Genomic DNA, 19,198 nt, shown 5'->3' with positions numbered 1-19,198 from the left:
TAAAGGTTGTTATCAAGAGGCGTTCTTGAGGAAGGGACACAGGGAGATGAGGTAGGCCAGTTTACACAAGAACTGGAATGAAAATCATTGGCAGCAGGTTGAATCCAGATTTTTAGTTCAAATTGTTATTATGCATGGAAGAAGTCAGGAGGTACAACAGTGAGTGTGTCATGCGTCGCGGCCCGCGTGCACAAAAGGATCCAAACGCAGACTCAAGCGCTAGCAGAAAATGACACTTTATTATAACAACAAAAGGCGACCCGGGAAAACCAAAGGAGCAAAACGAAGAACTAAGATAAGATAAGATAAGATAAGATAAGATAACTCTTTATTGTCATTGCACAGTCATACATAGTACAGTAGTACAATGAAATTGGAAAAAACTGTCCTACGTCGGCACTACATATAACACAACACGACACGATATGACACATCACAACGTAACAAACAACACAACACAGTATATTAACTTAGTATAAAAAAGAAGAATAAGTGTATTGCACACTGTTATTATTGCACATTAATTATTATTGCACCTTGTTATAAATATAAATATTATTGTTATCGTTTTAAACATTGTTACCTCCCCCTAAAAAGTCCAGGGAGGTATCCAGTCAGGTCAGCTATTTACATTGATCAGGGCTATTGCCCTGTTGTAAAAGCTGTCCTTGAGTCTATTTGTTCGGGACCTCAGCAGCCTGAACCTCCTGCCAGACGGCAGCAGCTTAAACACCCGGTGTCCTGGGTGTGTGCAGTCCCGTAGGATGCTGCGTGCCCTCTTGAGACAGCGAGTGCTGTACAGGTCCTTCAGGGAGGGAAGAGGATGTCCAATGATTTTTTGGGCCATGTTGATGACCCTCTGGAGTGCCTTTCTGTGTGCTGTGGTGCAGCTGGAGAACCACACACCGATGCAATATGTCAGCACACTTTCAATGGAGCAGCGGTAGAAGACGGTCAGCAGCTCCTTCTTCAGGTCCATTTTTCTGAGGATTCTCAGAAAGTGGAGACGCTGTTGGGCCTTCTTTAAGACCGCAGAGGTGTTAGAACTCCATTGGAGGTCTGTGTCTATGTGCACACCCAGAAACTTGAAACTGGAGACCCTTTCCACGCACTCCCCGTTGATGCTGACAGGCTGCAGCTCGGACTTCCTCCTTCTGAAGTCAACTACCAGTTCTTTTGTTTTGGTGGTATTGAGGTCCAGGTTGTTATCTGCACACCAATCTGACAGCCTCTGAACTTCAGCTCTGTATGCAGTCTCATCTCCCCCTGAGATGAGCCCCACCACAGTGGTATCATCTGCAAACTTGATGACTGTGTTGTCTGGGTGGGAACTAACACAGTCGTGTGTACAGAGTGTACAGTAGGGGACTCAGTACACAGCCTTGTGGAGAGCCGGTGTTGAGGCTGAGGGCTGAGGAAAGATGAGGCCCCACTCTAACTCTCTGTACACGGTCTGAGAGGAAGTCTCTGATCCAGCGGCAGGTGGTGGAAGGAAGTCCAATTTCCAGCAGTTTATCTATTAGTCTGTCCGGGAGTATCGTATTGAAAGCAGAGCTAAAGTCAACAAAGAGCAGCCTGGCGTAACGGCCCTGCACTTCCAGGTGAGAGATGGTGGTGTGGAGCGTTGTAGCAATGGCATCTTCAGTTGATCTGTTAGCTCTGTATGCAAACTGGAGCGGGTCGAGTGTGGGTGGCAGGCAGGACATGATGTGACGTCGGACCAGTTTCTCAAAGCACTTCATTATAACAGGTGTTAGAGCAACTGGTCGGTAGTCGTTGAGGCTGCTAATGTTAGTACGCTTTGGCAGTGGGACAATTGTGGCTGACTTTAGGCACGGCGGGATGCAGGACTGGGACAGTGAAGTGTTGAAGATCTTAGTGAAGACCCCAGCCAGCTGGTCTGCACACTCTTTTAGGACCTTTGCGGTTACCCCATCTGGTCCGGTGGCCTTCCTGGGGTTCACTGCCCTCAGTGTGCGCCTCACCTCATATTCCTGCACTATGAGGCTTGGGCTGCTGCTGACCGATGTTTTTGCTGCTGCTGCCTCTGGTCCCTTCACCTCAAAGCGTGCGAAGAAGTGGTTCAGCTCCTCTGCAAGCTCCGCGTTACCCTCAGTCAACGTGGTATTGCCAGGTTTGTAGTTGGTTAAGTGCTGAACTCCCTGCCATACCTGTCGTGAGTTGTTGGTGGTGAAGTGGTCTTCGATCCTTCTCTTGTACGCTGCCTTGGCCTCTCTGATGCCTCTTTTCAACTAAAAAACCCGGGGAAACAATGACGCGAGGAAGCCGGAATCGGGACCGTGGGAGGCTGCAACAGAAAGGGGAGAAGATTACTAGGGAGCCGGGAAGCGGAGGAAACACATTAAAATTGAGTTAGACCAGTTGGCTTATGATTAGAGCGGGACCGTGGGAGCTCGGGAGGGAAGTCCGTGAGAAGGAAATCCGTGGAGGTAGTGGATGGGCCAGATGATGTACCGGGTGATCCAATTGAGCAGGAGGACAGGCAGGTGGCAGACGCTGAACGCCGGATCGAAACCTAGACACAAGTAGGCAGATTTAACACAGCTCCAACAAGATATGAATGCAACGCTTTCGCAGGAGTCTAGTTATCACAGAGAGGTGATTAACAGACTGGCGTGGAGCATCCGTCAGCGGTGGGTTAAGTAGCTCTTCAGGTAATCACCCCGATGGAGAGCAGGTGTGCCGGTGATGGCCCAGCCTGGGGGTGTGGCTACCCGCGCATCACACATTCCACACACAGGACCACGGACCATGACAGAGTGTGTGCCATGGTTTAAGGCTGCAGTTCAACCAGTGGTGTTGGTAGTCTTGTCAAAATTGATGGAACTATGATCATTAAAAAGCACCATCAGATTTTAATGCTCTTTGATATACCATCTGGAAAGTGTTTGACAACTTCAATGATCCCAAACACATGATCAGTGCAGCAAAAGGATACCTGGATAAAAAAGGACACAATGCAATTCTATCATTCGATCGAGCTTCCCAGAGCCTGAACCGCAACCTTGTTGAAGAAGTGTGTCCTGGAGACGTATTCCTGAAGACTACTTAAAGAAATTCCAAGAAAGCTTGTCTAAAAGAGTTCATGCTATGTTAAAGGTACTCTCACCAACTATTGCCTTTATATATTGTACTTCCATGTGTGTTTGCACATGTTTCAATAGTGCTTCAAAGTGCTGCAGAACTGATGTCTAGATATGTGCACTGAGCAGGAGATGCTCTGTATCTCATTGTACATCTGTATAGTGACAATAAAGGCATTTTATTCTATTCTATTCAGTAAATCCTGGCACCTCGTTCCCATTATCCTACCAAAATCTTAACCAATGAGGGTTTGCTCAGACCGCACAGTTCGGTAGCTTGCTGCAAATATACAACACGCAGAAACGGAAGATCATAGTATCTGTCAGATAATTCCTTTAAAAGTGTTTCAAAAGTCTCCACCAACAGTAACAAATTTGCGACATGCAGGTCAGTGACTCTGAAGTTTAGCAGACAGATATCAGGATGCTCAGGATCAGAACTCCATGGTGGAAGTTGGGCATTTTAACACGGAGCCAAGCTTGAAGTGGACACAGGACAAACTGCAGGCCTCTGTTCAAACGACTGTGCGCACTGCATTACAACTACACGGGAGAGAGGAGGCTCTGCTTGTGATGAGAAGCAGGATGACAGCTTTATATGAATGGGTTCAGAGTAGGTTAAACATTCATTGAGTAGACCTGTGTTATATGTGTGTCTGCAGTCTGACGGCAAGATGTCTACATTTAAATTAGCAACAAACGCTGCATTTTGCTGTGTTTGTCTTTTCCTCAGTGGAATTATCTCTGCCAGTATTTGAAGTAGCTGCTGGCAGCATGTCGTAAATCTTTTAATCTGCTGAATTTTAAAGGAGTTGGAGGAGGAGAAGCAGGCGGAAGCTACAAACCGCCTTTAAAATTCAAGTGAACTTCAAAAGGTGAAACAGTGGGCTGATTACCCCCCGGGGACAGAGACTATTTTAATCCTTCCCTGGCTTGCTTGTTTATTCTGTTTTCTCTCCCAGTTTCCAGCCCAGCTCTTCTACCATATGTTTGATGACCCCTAGTGTTGTGTGAGATAGTGATGTATAATTCACCGCTGACCTTCATCCAGGTCACCGCCTGGACAGGCTAGCAGGTCAGCTGTGGCATGACTGAAGATGAAGGTGGCTGAAGGTCCATGTGCGTATGTGTGTTTGATATCCCAGGTCAGGGCTCTGAAGTGCTCCACTGCAATGAGATTCATGGGGTTTTAAAGGGGAAGGTCAGGTGTTGCTCAAGATGTCAGAACAGTCCGAAAACAGCAACCGAACTGCTTTAGATTGTGGGATATCGCTCTGTCACAAAGGAAGATTCTTCATATACACTGTGGTCACGATCAAGAGAACTAAAATGTATCTGCAGACACATAGATGACTGTGAGGCTGTTAACATTGTAAAAATCACTATTGAATTATTGCCCATGCAAGTGAGTGAGCAAGTGATGAAACATTCTGGTCGCCTCCAAAGTGTCTGTGGGTGGAAAACTGCACCGAATTCTGTTAGTGAGAAGTGAGACGGAGGAGGAACAGCTGATTAGGATCTTGCTCATTACACAATCTCGTTGCTGGGATTGAATTAAGTTTATTTGGTGTATTCTGCCTAATTGATCATTGCGCTTGAGTCGTGATGATGTTGCAAAGCTGAAAATCAGTGTGCGAGTCCGTGGGGGAGCTAGAATAAAATCATTTGTGTGAAAACAAACTAATGATGGTGAATCGAGGTGTTGAATCCTGTCCTGATTCAAGCAAAGAGCAGCTCCAGACAGCACAGCGACATATAATCGCTATGTGGATAGTGGAAGGCGATACGTGGCATGTTTGCTCATCTGCAGGAGGTCGTTTCTCTGGTGCTTAGCGATGCTTTGCTGCCATTCCACGTCTCGCTGCACAATCCACACAGAGAGGGGTTTGGTTAACGCAACTTTCTCACCCGCAAGACATCAGGGAAAAGTCGCTCACCTCCTCCTACACGATTGAAAAAGACTTCTACCTGATTTAAACTCACTCCATGTTCCAGTTGCCTGCTTCCCGTTGGTATGTGGTTAGTATAGGCTAGCCTGGAGACCCTGACTGGATGCATAGTCTGGTCAGGCCAAAGACAGTAGTGTTATCACTACACCATTCAGCTACACTACTCCCATACCCAGAGCTACCCAGTGCCTCCCAGACGAGGTCACACAGTGGGAGGTGAAACACAGGCAAAGCAGCATATCTGACCATCAGACGCCAGCCAGGCTTGAAACATGTTTGTTTGTAAAGTTGGGCATTTAAACAGTCCACTCATGTCTGTAGCCAGCCTCAGGTGGCCATGAGAAGAACTGCAGTTTTGTGATAGCTTCATTAATCTATAAGAACAGAAGGTGCCCTGCAAGAAAACAGCTGTCACAGATCAAAGTTTCCCAATAATGCTGACAAAGCTTCTGTACAGCTGCAGCTGCATTACTTAACCCATACAGAACCAGCACCGGGTTTACCCCATGTTGTTTTGTTTCAGATTGATGACAGGCATGCTGGGAACTGTAGGAAACCAAACAGTTGGGTTTTCTTTTGTTCCTGCTCCGCGTTACAAACAGGTCATCCTCCTACTACTGCACCTTCTCTTACGATGAGTAGATATTATCTCGATTCACGCCTCCACGACGCCGCCCCCCACGTACACACATACGCAGGATTCCTGCAGTGGATATGATAGCCTCTCAGTGTGAGCAGCCCGATGCTGTCTATCCTGTGTTAGATCAGTGTGTGGAAATTATAGAGCTTGGCCACGATGAATGTCAGCTGAAACTCCTTTCTCCTGTGGGTGTTCTGACACAAGGAAATGTTAAATACCCCCCTTCCTGCTCTCATTTACTCGCCCCTCTGCCCCGCTTCCTCCCACACACAGGGGACTAACAGCAGGGCAGGAAGTCCTTTATTTTACTAAGCTAAATGCTTTAATTAAGCTCTCAGACCACTTGGGATGAGACAAAGAGGTAATGCCATCAGCCTCATTAAAGCTCACTGCATCTGCACTCTAGCATTAGCCGCCATGTGAGGACTGGGTTTGTGTCGCTGCATAGATAAATGTTAGAAAGGGACCTTTGACCTAAACTGGAGAAGCTTGCGCATCTATTCCTAAATCCCCTTTTTTAAAATGTAGTACTTTTCATGTTTAACCATAGCCTGGTGCCAAACGTACACGATCATGTGTGATTCACAGGACAAAAGAGTTCATATGACTGATATTCATGTTTCTTGGTGAAACGTCAAAGGTCGTCCATCATAATTTCTATTTGAAAAGGCAATCTGGGGTTTGTCACAGCTGAATGTACAGAAGTCAGAGTAGAGACAGGTCTGACAAGAGGAGCTGTTTGTATGATGGCTTCAGTGAGTCTACAGGAAGCAAAGGGAAGTGGAAGCTCACAAGATTTTAATGAGGCAATGTTTCAGCCTTCAAGATCTTCATTAGGGAAACATTAAACATTAATGATCTACAATTAAGTTCTTCTCTCTAAAATATTGCCTCAACATTTGTTGGTAAAAAATGGTCCTGTGGGTTTTGTGGCGGCGCTTTAGTGATCGATTGGACGTCTGGTGCATCCTGATCAGTGTCCTATATCAATCTTGACTTGGACTTTGAGGGTTTGGAGGCTCTTTGTCAAGTTCCTGAGCAGTTGTTTCATTTGGATGGGGCACGGTGTCCTGTTTGACTGTGGACCAGTAAGTCCATCAAGGAATGAAAAAAAGCCACTGCTTGTAATTAATGTAGTGATATTCATCTGCACATTCAGGTCCAATGTACTACTGGTGGTGTAAAATTCCTCTTATTACTTCCTGTTTACCAAATTGTTGTCCTATGGTCACATGTTGAAAACTCATTCTCTAATCTTTCATTTTCTTACTTCTCTTGTTTAAGTTGGTTTGATGACGATCTTTCTCCACACAGGACCTTGAAATCTTGACTTTTATTGCAAACTCTATATCTTCCTGTCTGTATAACACATGTCAGCAGCTGCAGGGAGTGTGACTGCTGGCTCCAGCTGTATGCTTTGTTTTGCTGAAGGTCACTCAATGATAATGCTTTCTCAGACTGACTTGTTTTGTTGCTTCCCCCCCAGGCCTGGCCAGGGCCAAGTCGGTCCCCAGCCATACCTACTCCAACGAGGTGGTGACCCTGTGGTACCGGCCTCCAGATGTCCTGCTGGGATCCACAGACTACTCCACCTGCCTGGACATGTGGTGGGTACTCCTAACATCTAACCCCGTGTGTGTAATTTATCCGTGATTTATTCACATAGAAACCTTCAAGATATAGATCAGGGAACCCAATTCATGAAGCAGACAAAAACCAATTAAAACACTCTTACTGGTGGCTTATCCTAACCCGAGGCCATGCTCCCTTCAGTGCAGTTTTGTTTTCATGACTCCCCAGCATCCACACTCCCAGTTTGGATCAGTTGCTGGTGAGACACACACATTTACTTTATACACTGACAGAACTGCTGCAGATGTGAATGAAGCAACTGAAATGTAATAATCGAACTCTTCATGTCTCGAGCCTGAGCAGACTCGCTATCCCACAGTGAGAAAAACTGTAGCAGGGCTGAAATATTTTCTGCAGCAGTTTTTTTCTCGACTTTCTCTTCAGTCTTTGTTAAAGATGGTTTGAACTGCCTTGTTTAACTAAGGTACAGAATGTCAGCACGTTTGATGGTAGCTACCAGTTTGTAATTTGTCAGTTACTTTTTAAAGACGTCCGTCCTTTTGGATGTGAAATATGAATCAAATGCAAAACTGACATAAACTTGCATCAATGGTTGCTGTGGTTTCAAGAACCAAGTCCAGTTATTCTTCTTTCATTTAAATCGACTTTTTCTATCGTTGTAATGAGCAGAACCATTTTGGGCCAGACTGTAAACGTCTTTATTTTGTTGCTGATGACACATTTGGCTTCGTTTTTCAGCCCCAGAGACTGCTGCTTTGAAAAAACTCAGATGATACAGGCCCTTCAATGTACAGTTGACATTTGCATTTTTTCTTTAGGGAAAAGGCTTTGTTTTACTTTTACTTATGCCCTAGATTATAACACCTACTCTCACAAAAGCCCAACTGCTTCTCAGAGTTACCAGCAAGTATAAGTCAGCTTAGCATCATTAATGTTATTTTAATGGGTTATTTTTGAGGAATATGACAACATTTCTGTACATAATGTCTGCACTCGGTTTTAGGGGTGAAAAAGCATGTTGCATGTTGGAATGTGAGGAATAAGAGAGCTGTAGGCTGTCCCATTGTGGACCTGGTCTTAGGTGAGCCACGGTGACCCCCTCTGTCTGGACACACAGTCAGCAGGGAAATCCCAAGAACCCTGTTTTGCAGCGTCCAATTAAAGAGCAGCCAGAGTGTAGGGGTCCGAAAGATAGCGCGCTAGTGTGTCAGTTTCAAGGGCGTTTGAAGGTGGGCAAATCCACTGGGTCTTCTATTCCAATGAGACTCACTCTGTGCCACGCTCGCATACACTCACCTCCGGTCACTTAGAAAGCAGTCATCCGTGAAGAACCACTCCTTGAAGGACCAAAAGGTTGTCCAGATCTGTCTTCCTGCCAGAAGAAGCATCCATCATGAGTTGCTGTAGCTGAGAGGCTGTGAGGAGTGAGGATGTGATGAAGAGCGGGCGAGGAATGGCTCTATTGTTACCTTCCTTAGCTCCTAAGCACTTCACAGAGCAGCAGTTCTCTCTGTCTCTCTTTCACACACACACACACACACACACACACACACACACACATGCATGGACCTGTCAATCAGAGTCGACGAATGGATCAGTCAACTGTGACCGTGGTTTAGTTATCTCATGGTGCACTACAAGCCAGCTCCATCTGAGAGGACAAGGCTGCTCGTGATGTTTGTTTATCCGTTTATCTTAAAAAACACAGAAATCTTCCAGTGTTTGAAAGTAAAGCAAAGTATTGATACACTATAGTTTAATATCCTGGAATGTTTCCAATGTTTCCACCTGAACATTTCAGATACAGAGTCTTCTTGATAAGTAAGCTCATCATCGTTTGCAGTGACATGTGTTTGGCCAAGGCTCCAGTTCCCAGTGTGTTAAATGATTGTAGTCCCCTGTGCTTCCCTAATTAGCTGTGAAAGAGTTTGAGGCTATGATGCAAAGGAGCATGCTTAATTGCAACTTGCTTTCACAATTTCCACTCAGGCTGCAAAATACTTTATGGCCTTAATAAACTTGTAGATGTAGTTGTGGATAGAGACGTGCACCCTGTGCACATGTCAAGCCAAAGAGCCAGTTGCATTTCCACAGCACCTGCTAGCTAACAAAGTGCAACACAAACAAATGAATGTGTGACTGGCCCGTGCTTGTACCAAGTGTCCAGAGAGAGAGAATTTTGAGTGTTAGACAGAGAACAGAGGCTTCAGAAAGTCTCTGAACTTAAAAGCAGGATGCAAGTGCAGCACAGTATGTTTGTTCGAGACAAATGTCAGAGTGATGGATCTGTTAGAGGTGACTTTTTTCTGTGCAGTTTCATGCCAGAAGGCTTAGCAGCACAGTACAGGTAAACAGCGTGATCAGAGATCTTTGGCTTTTGTTAAAAATAAAAAAGAAACTTCTCACACAACCTTTTACATTAAATCATTTTTTGCTTGTATCAGGATATAAACAGGGTGTATATTATTAAAAGACATTTACTTTCAGTAACTTTACAGGCATGCTGCAGCATGTGAGTAGGCTGCATAGTGAGCTTCCTGGCCCTTCCTGTCACCTCGATGTTACCCGACCTAGAGGATAATAAGGCTGTGCTTAGCTTTGCTGATTTCTCATGAGCTGTATGTAGCCCCACATTCTAACACACGTTGGGCTTTGGCTCTATATTTTATGATCCAGGGTTCATAGCCAGGTTTGCATCTCAGCAGGTGGCTGTGGGCCTCCTTCAGGGCCATGAGGTGGGCCTGAAGGAGGAGACTGTGCGAGGACTTGTACTTGTGCCTCACTGACTCTGTGACAAAAAGATTTCTTTTCACTTTTACTGAAACTCTCCTATTACAGCACCTACTTTAATCAAAGAAATAGCTGTGCCCACAGGCCATTTGAAGGACTTGCACATGATGGTGGATGAAAAAAATAATAATTTTGATGTCAACACTGACTGCATATGAAAACTGGTCAGCCAGAGACAGTTCTTCAAGGTTATGGGCCGTTACCAATGACAAGTTACTCCTGAAAATGTCTATTTAAAATCACAAAAACAGGCGAGGGCCGAATTGAACGAGCTCAGTCACCGTTATTCATTTCACTCTGAGGGCGCCCCCTTTATATCATACCAGAACCATCGCAGTTAAAGATGACGATTTGTTCTAATTTATATTTAGTGACATAGCTAATATATATGAGTGTGGGTGTGTGAGTGTGTACTATTGAATATTGAAATATATTACAGAAGCCTAGCTGTTGTTTTAAATCTAAACCAGCTAATGTTTGTCATGAATGTACTTGAAATGAAATGAAATTCTACCTCAGGATCAATGAAGTCCATCCAACCCAAAATCCAGGCTGTGGAAATGTGTCTTGCAGTGCGACGCTTGACGTATTTGTTTGTCTGCTTTCCCGTCACATCATGAATCACCTCTCAGGCATATCTGTTGATTTACTGTCTTTGAATAAAGAGCCCAATATTTACTGAGGCTAATTTACTGTGTACTATAACTCAAAGGGTGCAGTCCACTCCAGTGACTGATTTAACTACAGCTCCAGTCACAGCACCTCTAACACTGTCTAATTACAGTAACAGCAGTGATAAAACACCACACTGCAGACTCATAGTCAGACGAAAATAAATACGGAAACAGAATCAAGAAGAGGGAGGCGCCGTGTTTCGACATACACATACGTGTAAACGCATGTATGTATTTTTCTTCATTTTTGCTGCTCTTAATTTGTACTGTCCACTTTCTGCTGTGACCAAGCACATTTCCCACCTGTGGGACTAATAAAAGTGTATCTTATCTTATGTAGATATTTATAGCATAAAGGCAGTGTTACACTTTGTATAAAGAGTCAGTTGCATGCCTGCACCACTTGTTCTACATAAAAAACTGTGAAAGTGTAACTATGAAGTTTAACATCCAGGCATCCATGAAAACAGAATTTATTAAATTGAACGGAGTTAGAAGTTAGCAGGAGGTTAGCTCGCTGGTTTCCACCTAAGCATGATCTAAGCTGTGTCCCAAAACGTAGGCTGCATCCTTCGGAGGACTCAGCCTTCACAGTCTACTGCGAGGCTGTGAAATGGGACGGTCTAGCCTTCAGATTAGCATCACCGCTGTCTCGGTGGAGTTGCGGGGGTCTGAAAACGATGAAGCCGGGAGTCTGCTGCTCTCGCCGGGTCGAGTGACCGTTGTACCCCCCGGCTAGCTATCGAGCTGGTGGATAACAGACGTCTCCAAAACGTCAGCGCACTTTTGCAAATATACGATGTCTTGATAACCAAGCAGATATTTGAAGTTTACGCAGCTACTTTCTCGCCTGAAAATATGTTAAAAGTTTATTTTGTGACCCAGGAAGATTAATAAGAGTAATATTAAAACTTAGTAGCGGCCTCCATTGTTGGAAACTGGGCTGCGCTATGAATTCTGGGATATGGTGTGCCAAGAAGGACACACCCGAGCCATCCTTCAAATTCGGGGAAATGAAGGACGCATTTGTCGGCCGCATTTGAAGGAGTCGATGCATTGGAACAGCCTTTGTCGCCTGGCTGTGACGTAATCGGCCTTCAAATGCGGCCTCCGGAGGATGCAGCCGACGTTTTGGGACACAGCTATAGCATGTTCTGACTGAGAGACCTCTGAAAACGTACAGCTCTGCTATCACTTCCAACATAAATGAAGACAGAAAACTAAACAGCAGTGACATTTGTAGGGTTACTGAAGTTGGGCTAGCTGCTATATAAGGATGTGCTACGTGGTCACTAGCTACACAGCTATGTTAGCATAACATAAACAGTGAAGCTGGAGGATGAAAGCTGAGTTTTTTCCACTCAATAAAAGTTAACGTGAGGGTTCCCGATGGTTAGAGACAAATGCAATCGCATGGAGGATGCTGTTAACGGACCAAACTTCAGTCAGGAGAACAACTGAGATAATCCATCCACAATACGAGGTTAGTCATTAATATACTGCAACAACATGGGAATAGAGCAGCTGTGAGAGAATACAGCATTAATGAATCAATGGTACAGAAGTGGAGGAAGCAAGAAGAATGAGTTGAGTAAAATGTGACTTATCTGACTGTTTTGTTTACCTTAATGCGCCTTAAAATCTGGTGCACCTTATGGTTGAGAAATACGTTACTGGTCTTCCAGCTCCAGGGTGAAAAATATTACAAACTCCTGATGGCGTGACAGACACAAACCTGATTTAGAAGGCTAAAGGAAACTTTATGCAGGTTTACATTGAGAACTGGTAAGAGTGGGCTTCAGTTTCTAATAGTGGGCATTATTTAGCAAAGTGCACAAAGCTGATATTGTCACAACAGGTTTTATGTATATCCTTAAAGACTATCCCTGATGAAGGTCCTGATACTCACAGGGCTCAGTGTTGTTGTTCTTGACTTGTATGCATTCATTATTAGCATTTTTGTACCTTGACAGCGTTTCCTCAATAAAACCAATAAATAACGTGATCTAATCACATTTTCCTTAGCAGCCTATTTCCTGTTACCTGTGTGAAGAATGGAGACATCATTTCTAGCTGGAGGGTCAGTAACTTTGCCAGAACTTTAGAGCTAATAACCTGTCAGGCCTTTGTTGACAACATCATCCAATTTCAGACAAAATGACAGGAATGAATCAAACTGAGAGGAAGGTATAACTACACAGATGAAAATTGTTTTGTGTTATTCTTTTTTCTTTAAGCTGACCTTTGCCCGTATCACATATGCACCTCAGGCAGCAGAATAGTTCTCTACGCTCCAGCAGAAATACTGGATGCTGAGGTTATAGCTCTGTCATGGAGATGAAGCATTTTCATTCCGTAAAATGGAAGGAATGGAGAAGTTTTTGAGGGATGAATTTCAGGTAATCTCTCTCTCTCTCTCCTTGCATTGAGAAGGAGTGTGCACTGAGCCACGAAGCGAATCTGTCAGAAAAATAGCTCTTTGACAAATGAGCATCGACAGCACAGACACACACACTCTCACACACACTCACACACACACACTCACACACACGCACCTTGGCCGTTCTCCCTCCATACTGAAGTGGTCTTGATATTTTAAGATTTCCAACCTACATTCACAGTCTAACAGCCCTCTGGAAGAAAAGAAATCAATACAGCCTCAGAATGACTTTCACTGTGAGGCTTGTTGGGGTGATTAAACAGTTAGTGTTTTGCAGACTGTAATTAGATGTGAACAAAGGACGGACCGGTCAAATACAACATTTTCCAGTGATGCTTTATTCCAATGTGTTTTTATTTTAGGCGGCACCTGTGAAAGGCTTAAGGACATTGAGAAGAAATACAGGATTTATAATTAGTGTTATTTTCTCCTCCAGGGGAGTGGGCTGCATTTTCATTGAGATGATCCAAGGAGTGGCTGCATTTCCTGGGATGAAGGACATCCAAGACCAGCTGGAGAGGATATTCCTGGTGAGTGACTGCTAAAGTGAATTTGGAATAGCTCTTCTCAGGCCACTGCAGCTCAGGGCTACGGTCAGAACCGTGACACGACCAATCTTTGATTTTCATCCGATCTACTGTGGATGCACTTTTTTTGCAGTCACTGCATGGATCATAGCCCTGAACATATATAATAAATTATTATTATTTTGTATGAACTCGTGAGTGAACTAGTTGGTTACTCAATAACTGTAAGCCTGAGTTAGCAAAGTGACCCCAAACAATGATGACTCCTCCACCATGCTTGATAAGCTAGATGGGGCTTTGGTGTCTTTTCCCCCTGTATATATGTTGGTGTACGCGTTGCTGAAAGGTTCATTTTTGGACTAAAGGACTGATGTGTGTTATAGAAAGGAAAGTTGCTACGTATGTTTTGTCCATTTAAGTTGATTTGAGGGTCCTCAGCTGTGTTAGTGACAGATGGGGTTCTTGGGTTCTAAGAATCTCTTTTTTTGTACCAATCAACATGCACGGGCTTTCACTGCAGTTTATTATAAACTGAGGAATACTGAGCCTGGGAGCAGGACAAGAAACAGCTTCTGACAAACATGAATGACCAGAGCTGTGGCCTCACGGGACAGAAACAGTGTGCTTCTGTCCTTTTCAGCACTTTCTCCGGCGTTACACTTATTCAGACAAACTGTGTAATCTATGTATACAAAGTGACAACACACACATGCATGGCTGAAAGTGAACAGTCTGTCAGGTCTCCAGTATCATACATGGATATCATACATGGTGCAGTGCTGCTGTAGTTGCAGCAGCCTTAACAGACCATGCAGCCCTGTGTCAACAGACCCTCACATTTAGAAAATGTTGGCGTCTTCTTTTCAGATTCTGCTTCATGCTGACATGATTACACTGTTCCTGTAGAGCCATAGTCATGCTAGTGCTCTCTTATTCTAGTGCATGTCAGAGGCGCTGTGCTGGGTCCATAATGGTGACAGAGGAGACAGTGAGAGCAGATAACTTTTGCTTTGTGACACGATGTGTTATCCTGCTGAAAGGCAGCATTAAAAGATGCTAAACCACGTCCACAGACAGCTACACACAGTCCGTAGTGTTGCTCACACCTTGGTTTCTGCTATTAATGGCCCACCAGTGTGCCAAGCAAACATTTCCCACACCATTACACCGCCAGGAGAGGCTTGGACTGTTGACGAAGACACGTTGGCCCCTTGGATTCATGCTTTTGGCGCCAAATTGTGAGTCTACCATCTGCTGCTTCAGCAGAAATGTAGACTCATCAGACCAAACTACACCTTTCATTTGGTAGTGGCGAGTCTGTGCCCACTGTAGCGTCACATTTCTGTTACTGGCAATAAGTAGCCTGTATCTGCAAGCATTTTCACGCCATGATTAGCTAATTGCATGAATAAATGGACCATTCTTTGCTTTCTAAACACTGAGTACTGGTTTAAAGTTACAGTAATACTGAAATATTGTCTCATAGAACTTTGCACGACCCACAGTGCTGACCAGGTGTGTCCATCTATGGCTAGGGTGCATTTTAAACTGGACTTCCTCCAGCTGGATAGCACGCAGGACGCAGGGAAAGCGAGTTAACGATAAAAACGATAAAAAAAAATAACAATATTAAAAAAAAAGATAAAAAACCCTGAAAACCATCAATTTCACACCCGGGCCTCAACTCTTGTGGCCCAGTTTCAAACGACCGGGCTGCAAGAGTTGCATCTACCAGCGCTGATGCTGATGTGGACGCGTCCTGCCTGCCTACATTTGACAGGTTTGAGAACAGATTTGTGTATATGTAATATTTCCAGCCAACACACTCCCGAGGCGTAATATTTTACACTAGGTGACAAATCGTCAACATGTCATGCTTCCAGGCGCCCAACACGTTCCTAAATGACGAGATCGGAAAAATGAGGAAACATGAGAACTGTTTGGAATCAATCCACACATGTTCATTCATCTTCCTCAAATGTTTTTGTAAAACACTGTTTCACGTCATTAAAGTGCTGGTTAAGGTTAGGCATAAGGTTATGGTTAGGCAGGGCTCTAGACTAACTTTTTGCCATGGGCGTACCGGCACAAAAGTTAGGCGCACACAAATTTTCTAATAATTGATATAATATAAAGTGTTTTTCTGGATACACTGTGCTTTTTCAGCATTCAAAGATTGATGACACCGTGTCAGAGCACTGGCTATGAATTTCAGAAGGATCAGGCCTTAACAGAAAAGTTAGCAATAGTTCTTTTCCTATTACAGCTACATCCACGTCTGTCGTGCCTAGGCTGCTCACCAGGGCTGGGTATCATCACTGATTTCTACAATCCATTCGATTCCGGTTTTCAAAGTCCCGATTCGATTCAACTTAGCCTCAGACAGTCAGAAATATTATAACTCTGATCATTTATCAGCACTGACTTCATCAGAATTGTGAACATCACAGCAGATGCCTTTGTGTGAAAGTAACTGAGAATAAAACAGAAAAACATGAAGGAGATTTTCCTGGTCTGGCTTTTTATAGCAGATAACCTTAAAAATATTCTACAATGTTCTGCATATAAAGTTTAAATTTCTTCAGTATTGAACAACAGAAAAAACAGGCTTTCTTGTCCGAGGTCATTTAAGTGAAAAAGAAAAGAAAAAGACAGCAGCCACAGCCTGTAAACAACGGTAGACTGGTGGGTAATGAGCGAATGAATAATACAGAAAACAGAGATTGGAGACGGAAACTGTTCTTGAAGTACAGAGAGAGAGATAGAGAGAGAGCTAGCTGTGCATGAAGTGTGATTTTAATAGTCGTGGAAGCAAAACAGCAAAATTCATGACGACATTGATCAGATGTGAAGCGCAGTTTGCTGCTTCTTTTGCTGCTGGCTCGGTGGATTTTGGTTGGAGAGACAAAACCTGCAGCTCAGAATCAGCGCAAAAAGACGTAAACACAGCGCGGACCGGACGCATCAGGATCGCTGAGCTCCGACAGCGTGTCCGTCTGCGGGCCGTCGGGTGAGGAAGCCGAGAAAGACAAAGCGTCGGTCCTCTGTGTTTACGTCTTTGTGTGGAGTCCGTGTACCTGCTCTCATCTGCTGTTTGGTGGTTGTTGAAATGGTTTTGTGAGCTTTAATCTGAGAATCTGGCGTTTCTGGCAAAACACAGTTATGTTTAAAAGTCGATTCAGGGTTTAATGAATTGATATCGCTTTATTCAAGCTACTCACCTCCCACTTCCACCTGCACTTTCAACTGGACCACGGCCAATCGGAGAGGTCCCGCCCCTGACTATCTCTGATTGGTTTAGTCCACGATAGGGGCATAATGTGTCTGTTGTTGACCACAGGGAAGGTTGCAGATTTTTTTTTTCCGCTACCCGAACAGTTGGTCGCACAGGTGCAACCAAATATTTTTTTTTAGTCGCACCACTGAAAAATATGGCCTGGAATACATGGCTGGAACGTGTTTTACTGCGGGACCGTCATTCTGAAGTAAATAAAAATTTATTTATATAGCACAAGTGCTTCACAATAAAACCAGAAATACAAATAAAATAATATGAAACAGTAAAAATATGATTAAAAGTTCATTTGTATAAAAATGTCTTCAGCTGCTTTTTAAAGCAGTCAATGGAGTAAAGACAACAGCAGGGAGTTCCACGGCCTAGGGGCCTGAAAAGCCCGATCCCCACGTGGGACCAACAGTAACCTCTGACCTGACGACCTAAGTGCTCGGGATGAAGCATGAGGTTTCAACAGGTCAGACATATACTGGGGAGCTTCACCGTGCAGAGCTCTAAAAGTTACAACTAAAATTTTAAAATGAACCCTAAAATTTACTGGCAACCACTGAAGAGATGCCAAAACTGGAGTAATGTGTGGCCTCTTGTTTGTACCAGTGTATTTGTGCTACTGTATTTCACCCACAACCCGGCACGCAGCTTAAGAATGCCAAAGGTCGCCTTTCACGTTCCTTTTGCCGCAGGACGTGACAAATCGTCAGGATGTTACGCCTCAGGAGTGAGAACGGGCTGTTCCAGCAGTAGCGTCCACGGGAAGACAATCATGGCAGACAGACTGTAGAGTGCACCTGCCAGTCACTGGCTAATTTCTTATGGCTGGCTCTTCCATAGCCACTGATTTGAGTGGTTCCATGTTCCAGTTGCATTCAGTCACATGAGTGAGACAATATGAGACAATATGAGACAATGATTGACAAACATGGTTGTCAATATGAACCTTGTTTTGTAAACATCCTATATGATGTTTGACACATATATAATCATATAGCTGTAAGTAATTACATCTATGATTATCTATCAATTGGATGGCTGGCATAAATATTTTAAAGTGATGTGAAGTCTCATGAATCCTTTAATCTGGTGATCCCTCCATATAATTTCATCCCCAGTCTCTTAATTGAAGCAGAGTGTAGCAGGGCAGACATAATGGATTCATATTCATAGGCTGAAAGGGCCTGAATAATTAATGTATAAAATGATTGAGATGAGAGTATGGAACAGATTTAACCGGGAAAGGCTAAAGATGCACATCTGAGAACGAATGGCTTTGGGATGAAGGGATGAGGAAAGGTGAACAAAGCCCTGCAGGCAGGGGGGTTTCTTAAAACGCAAACAGAAGAACAAGATGAAGAAAAACACGTCTTATTGATTGTCTTTTATGCTAGAAGGGATCAGTGGGGCTTCTGTAAGAGGTGCCGGCCATCAGTGATCCCCGCTCGTCTCTCAGACTCAAAGAGGCCCAACAGTGGGATCGCTGCTGGCCACACTGATGATGAGGCTCAGCTGCTCGTTGCTTCCCTACAGAGACTTTCTACTCTGGTCATTCTTTGTTTCCTTTAGTTTCTGCCACCATCATGGAAATCCACCAAGTAACTTATGTGAGCCGACACGGTTGCATGTGTACATAAAAGAGATAAACCCAAAACACAAGCTATCCAGTAAAAAGGTCACCTGTAACAGCGCAGGTGGTAGTTCTATGGCTCAGGCTGTCACTGTCATCTGAAAGTGTACCTGCTGTTCTGTCCAGTAGCACCGAGCCTTAAAAGCTGTGGGGCAGCAGTAATTGAACAAATGGAGAGAGAGAGAACGTTTATCAGTTCTTCTCTGTAGATCTTTGTCTGTCCTCGAGGACAGAGTCCCACGTCCTGGTTAGTGTTATGTGCAAATGATGCGATACACAGCACAGATGGGGCGATCATGTGATTATCATTTAGACAAAAAGGACTTCAAACTGTTGTTAAAATGTTTTTTTCACACAGTTTTGTTCTAGAGACTTAATTACTATTACTATTAAGACTGGCATTGCTTACTGATTTAAGTATCTGTTGTTGTTGTTGATTTAAGTGCAAACATTAAGTAGAATCACAGATATTTGTGTTTAAAATACTCTATTACTATTAAAAGAAAGAGTAACTATTTTACTCAAACAAAAATGCAGAAGAACACTAAAATGTACTGAAAGTAAG

The 19,198-nt window shown here is 43.9% G+C and overlaps 1 protein-coding gene across 5 annotated transcripts in view; it reads left to right on the top strand.

Annotated features, from left to right (window-relative positions):
* The window catches only part of cdk14 (cyclin dependent kinase 14), a 229,249-nt gene that overhangs the window by 116,000 nt on the left and 94,051 nt on the right, over nucleotides 1–19,198 (top strand). For all 5 annotated transcript variants that reach the window (XM_085290547.1, XM_085290548.1, XM_085290549.1 and 2 more), the window contains 2 exons: nucleotides 7,180–7,300; nucleotides 13,627–13,720. In XM_085290547.1, the coding sequence (XP_085146673.1) occupies nucleotides 7,180–7,300; nucleotides 13,627–13,720 (215 nt within the window). The remainder of the gene's footprint in view (nucleotides 1–7,179; nucleotides 7,301–13,626; nucleotides 13,721–19,198) is intronic.

The sequence above is a fragment of the Mchenga conophoros genome, linkage group LG11, assembly GCF_057382185.1.
Source record: "Mchenga conophoros isolate Kocher_MC1m ecotype Shallow Benthic linkage group LG11, M_conophoros_male_GT1.1, whole genome shotgun sequence".
In the NCBI taxonomy this organism is placed as follows: domain Eukaryota; kingdom Metazoa; phylum Chordata; class Actinopteri; order Cichliformes; family Cichlidae; genus Mchenga; species Mchenga conophoros.
This window is presented reverse-complemented; position numbering and strand designations above follow the sequence as displayed.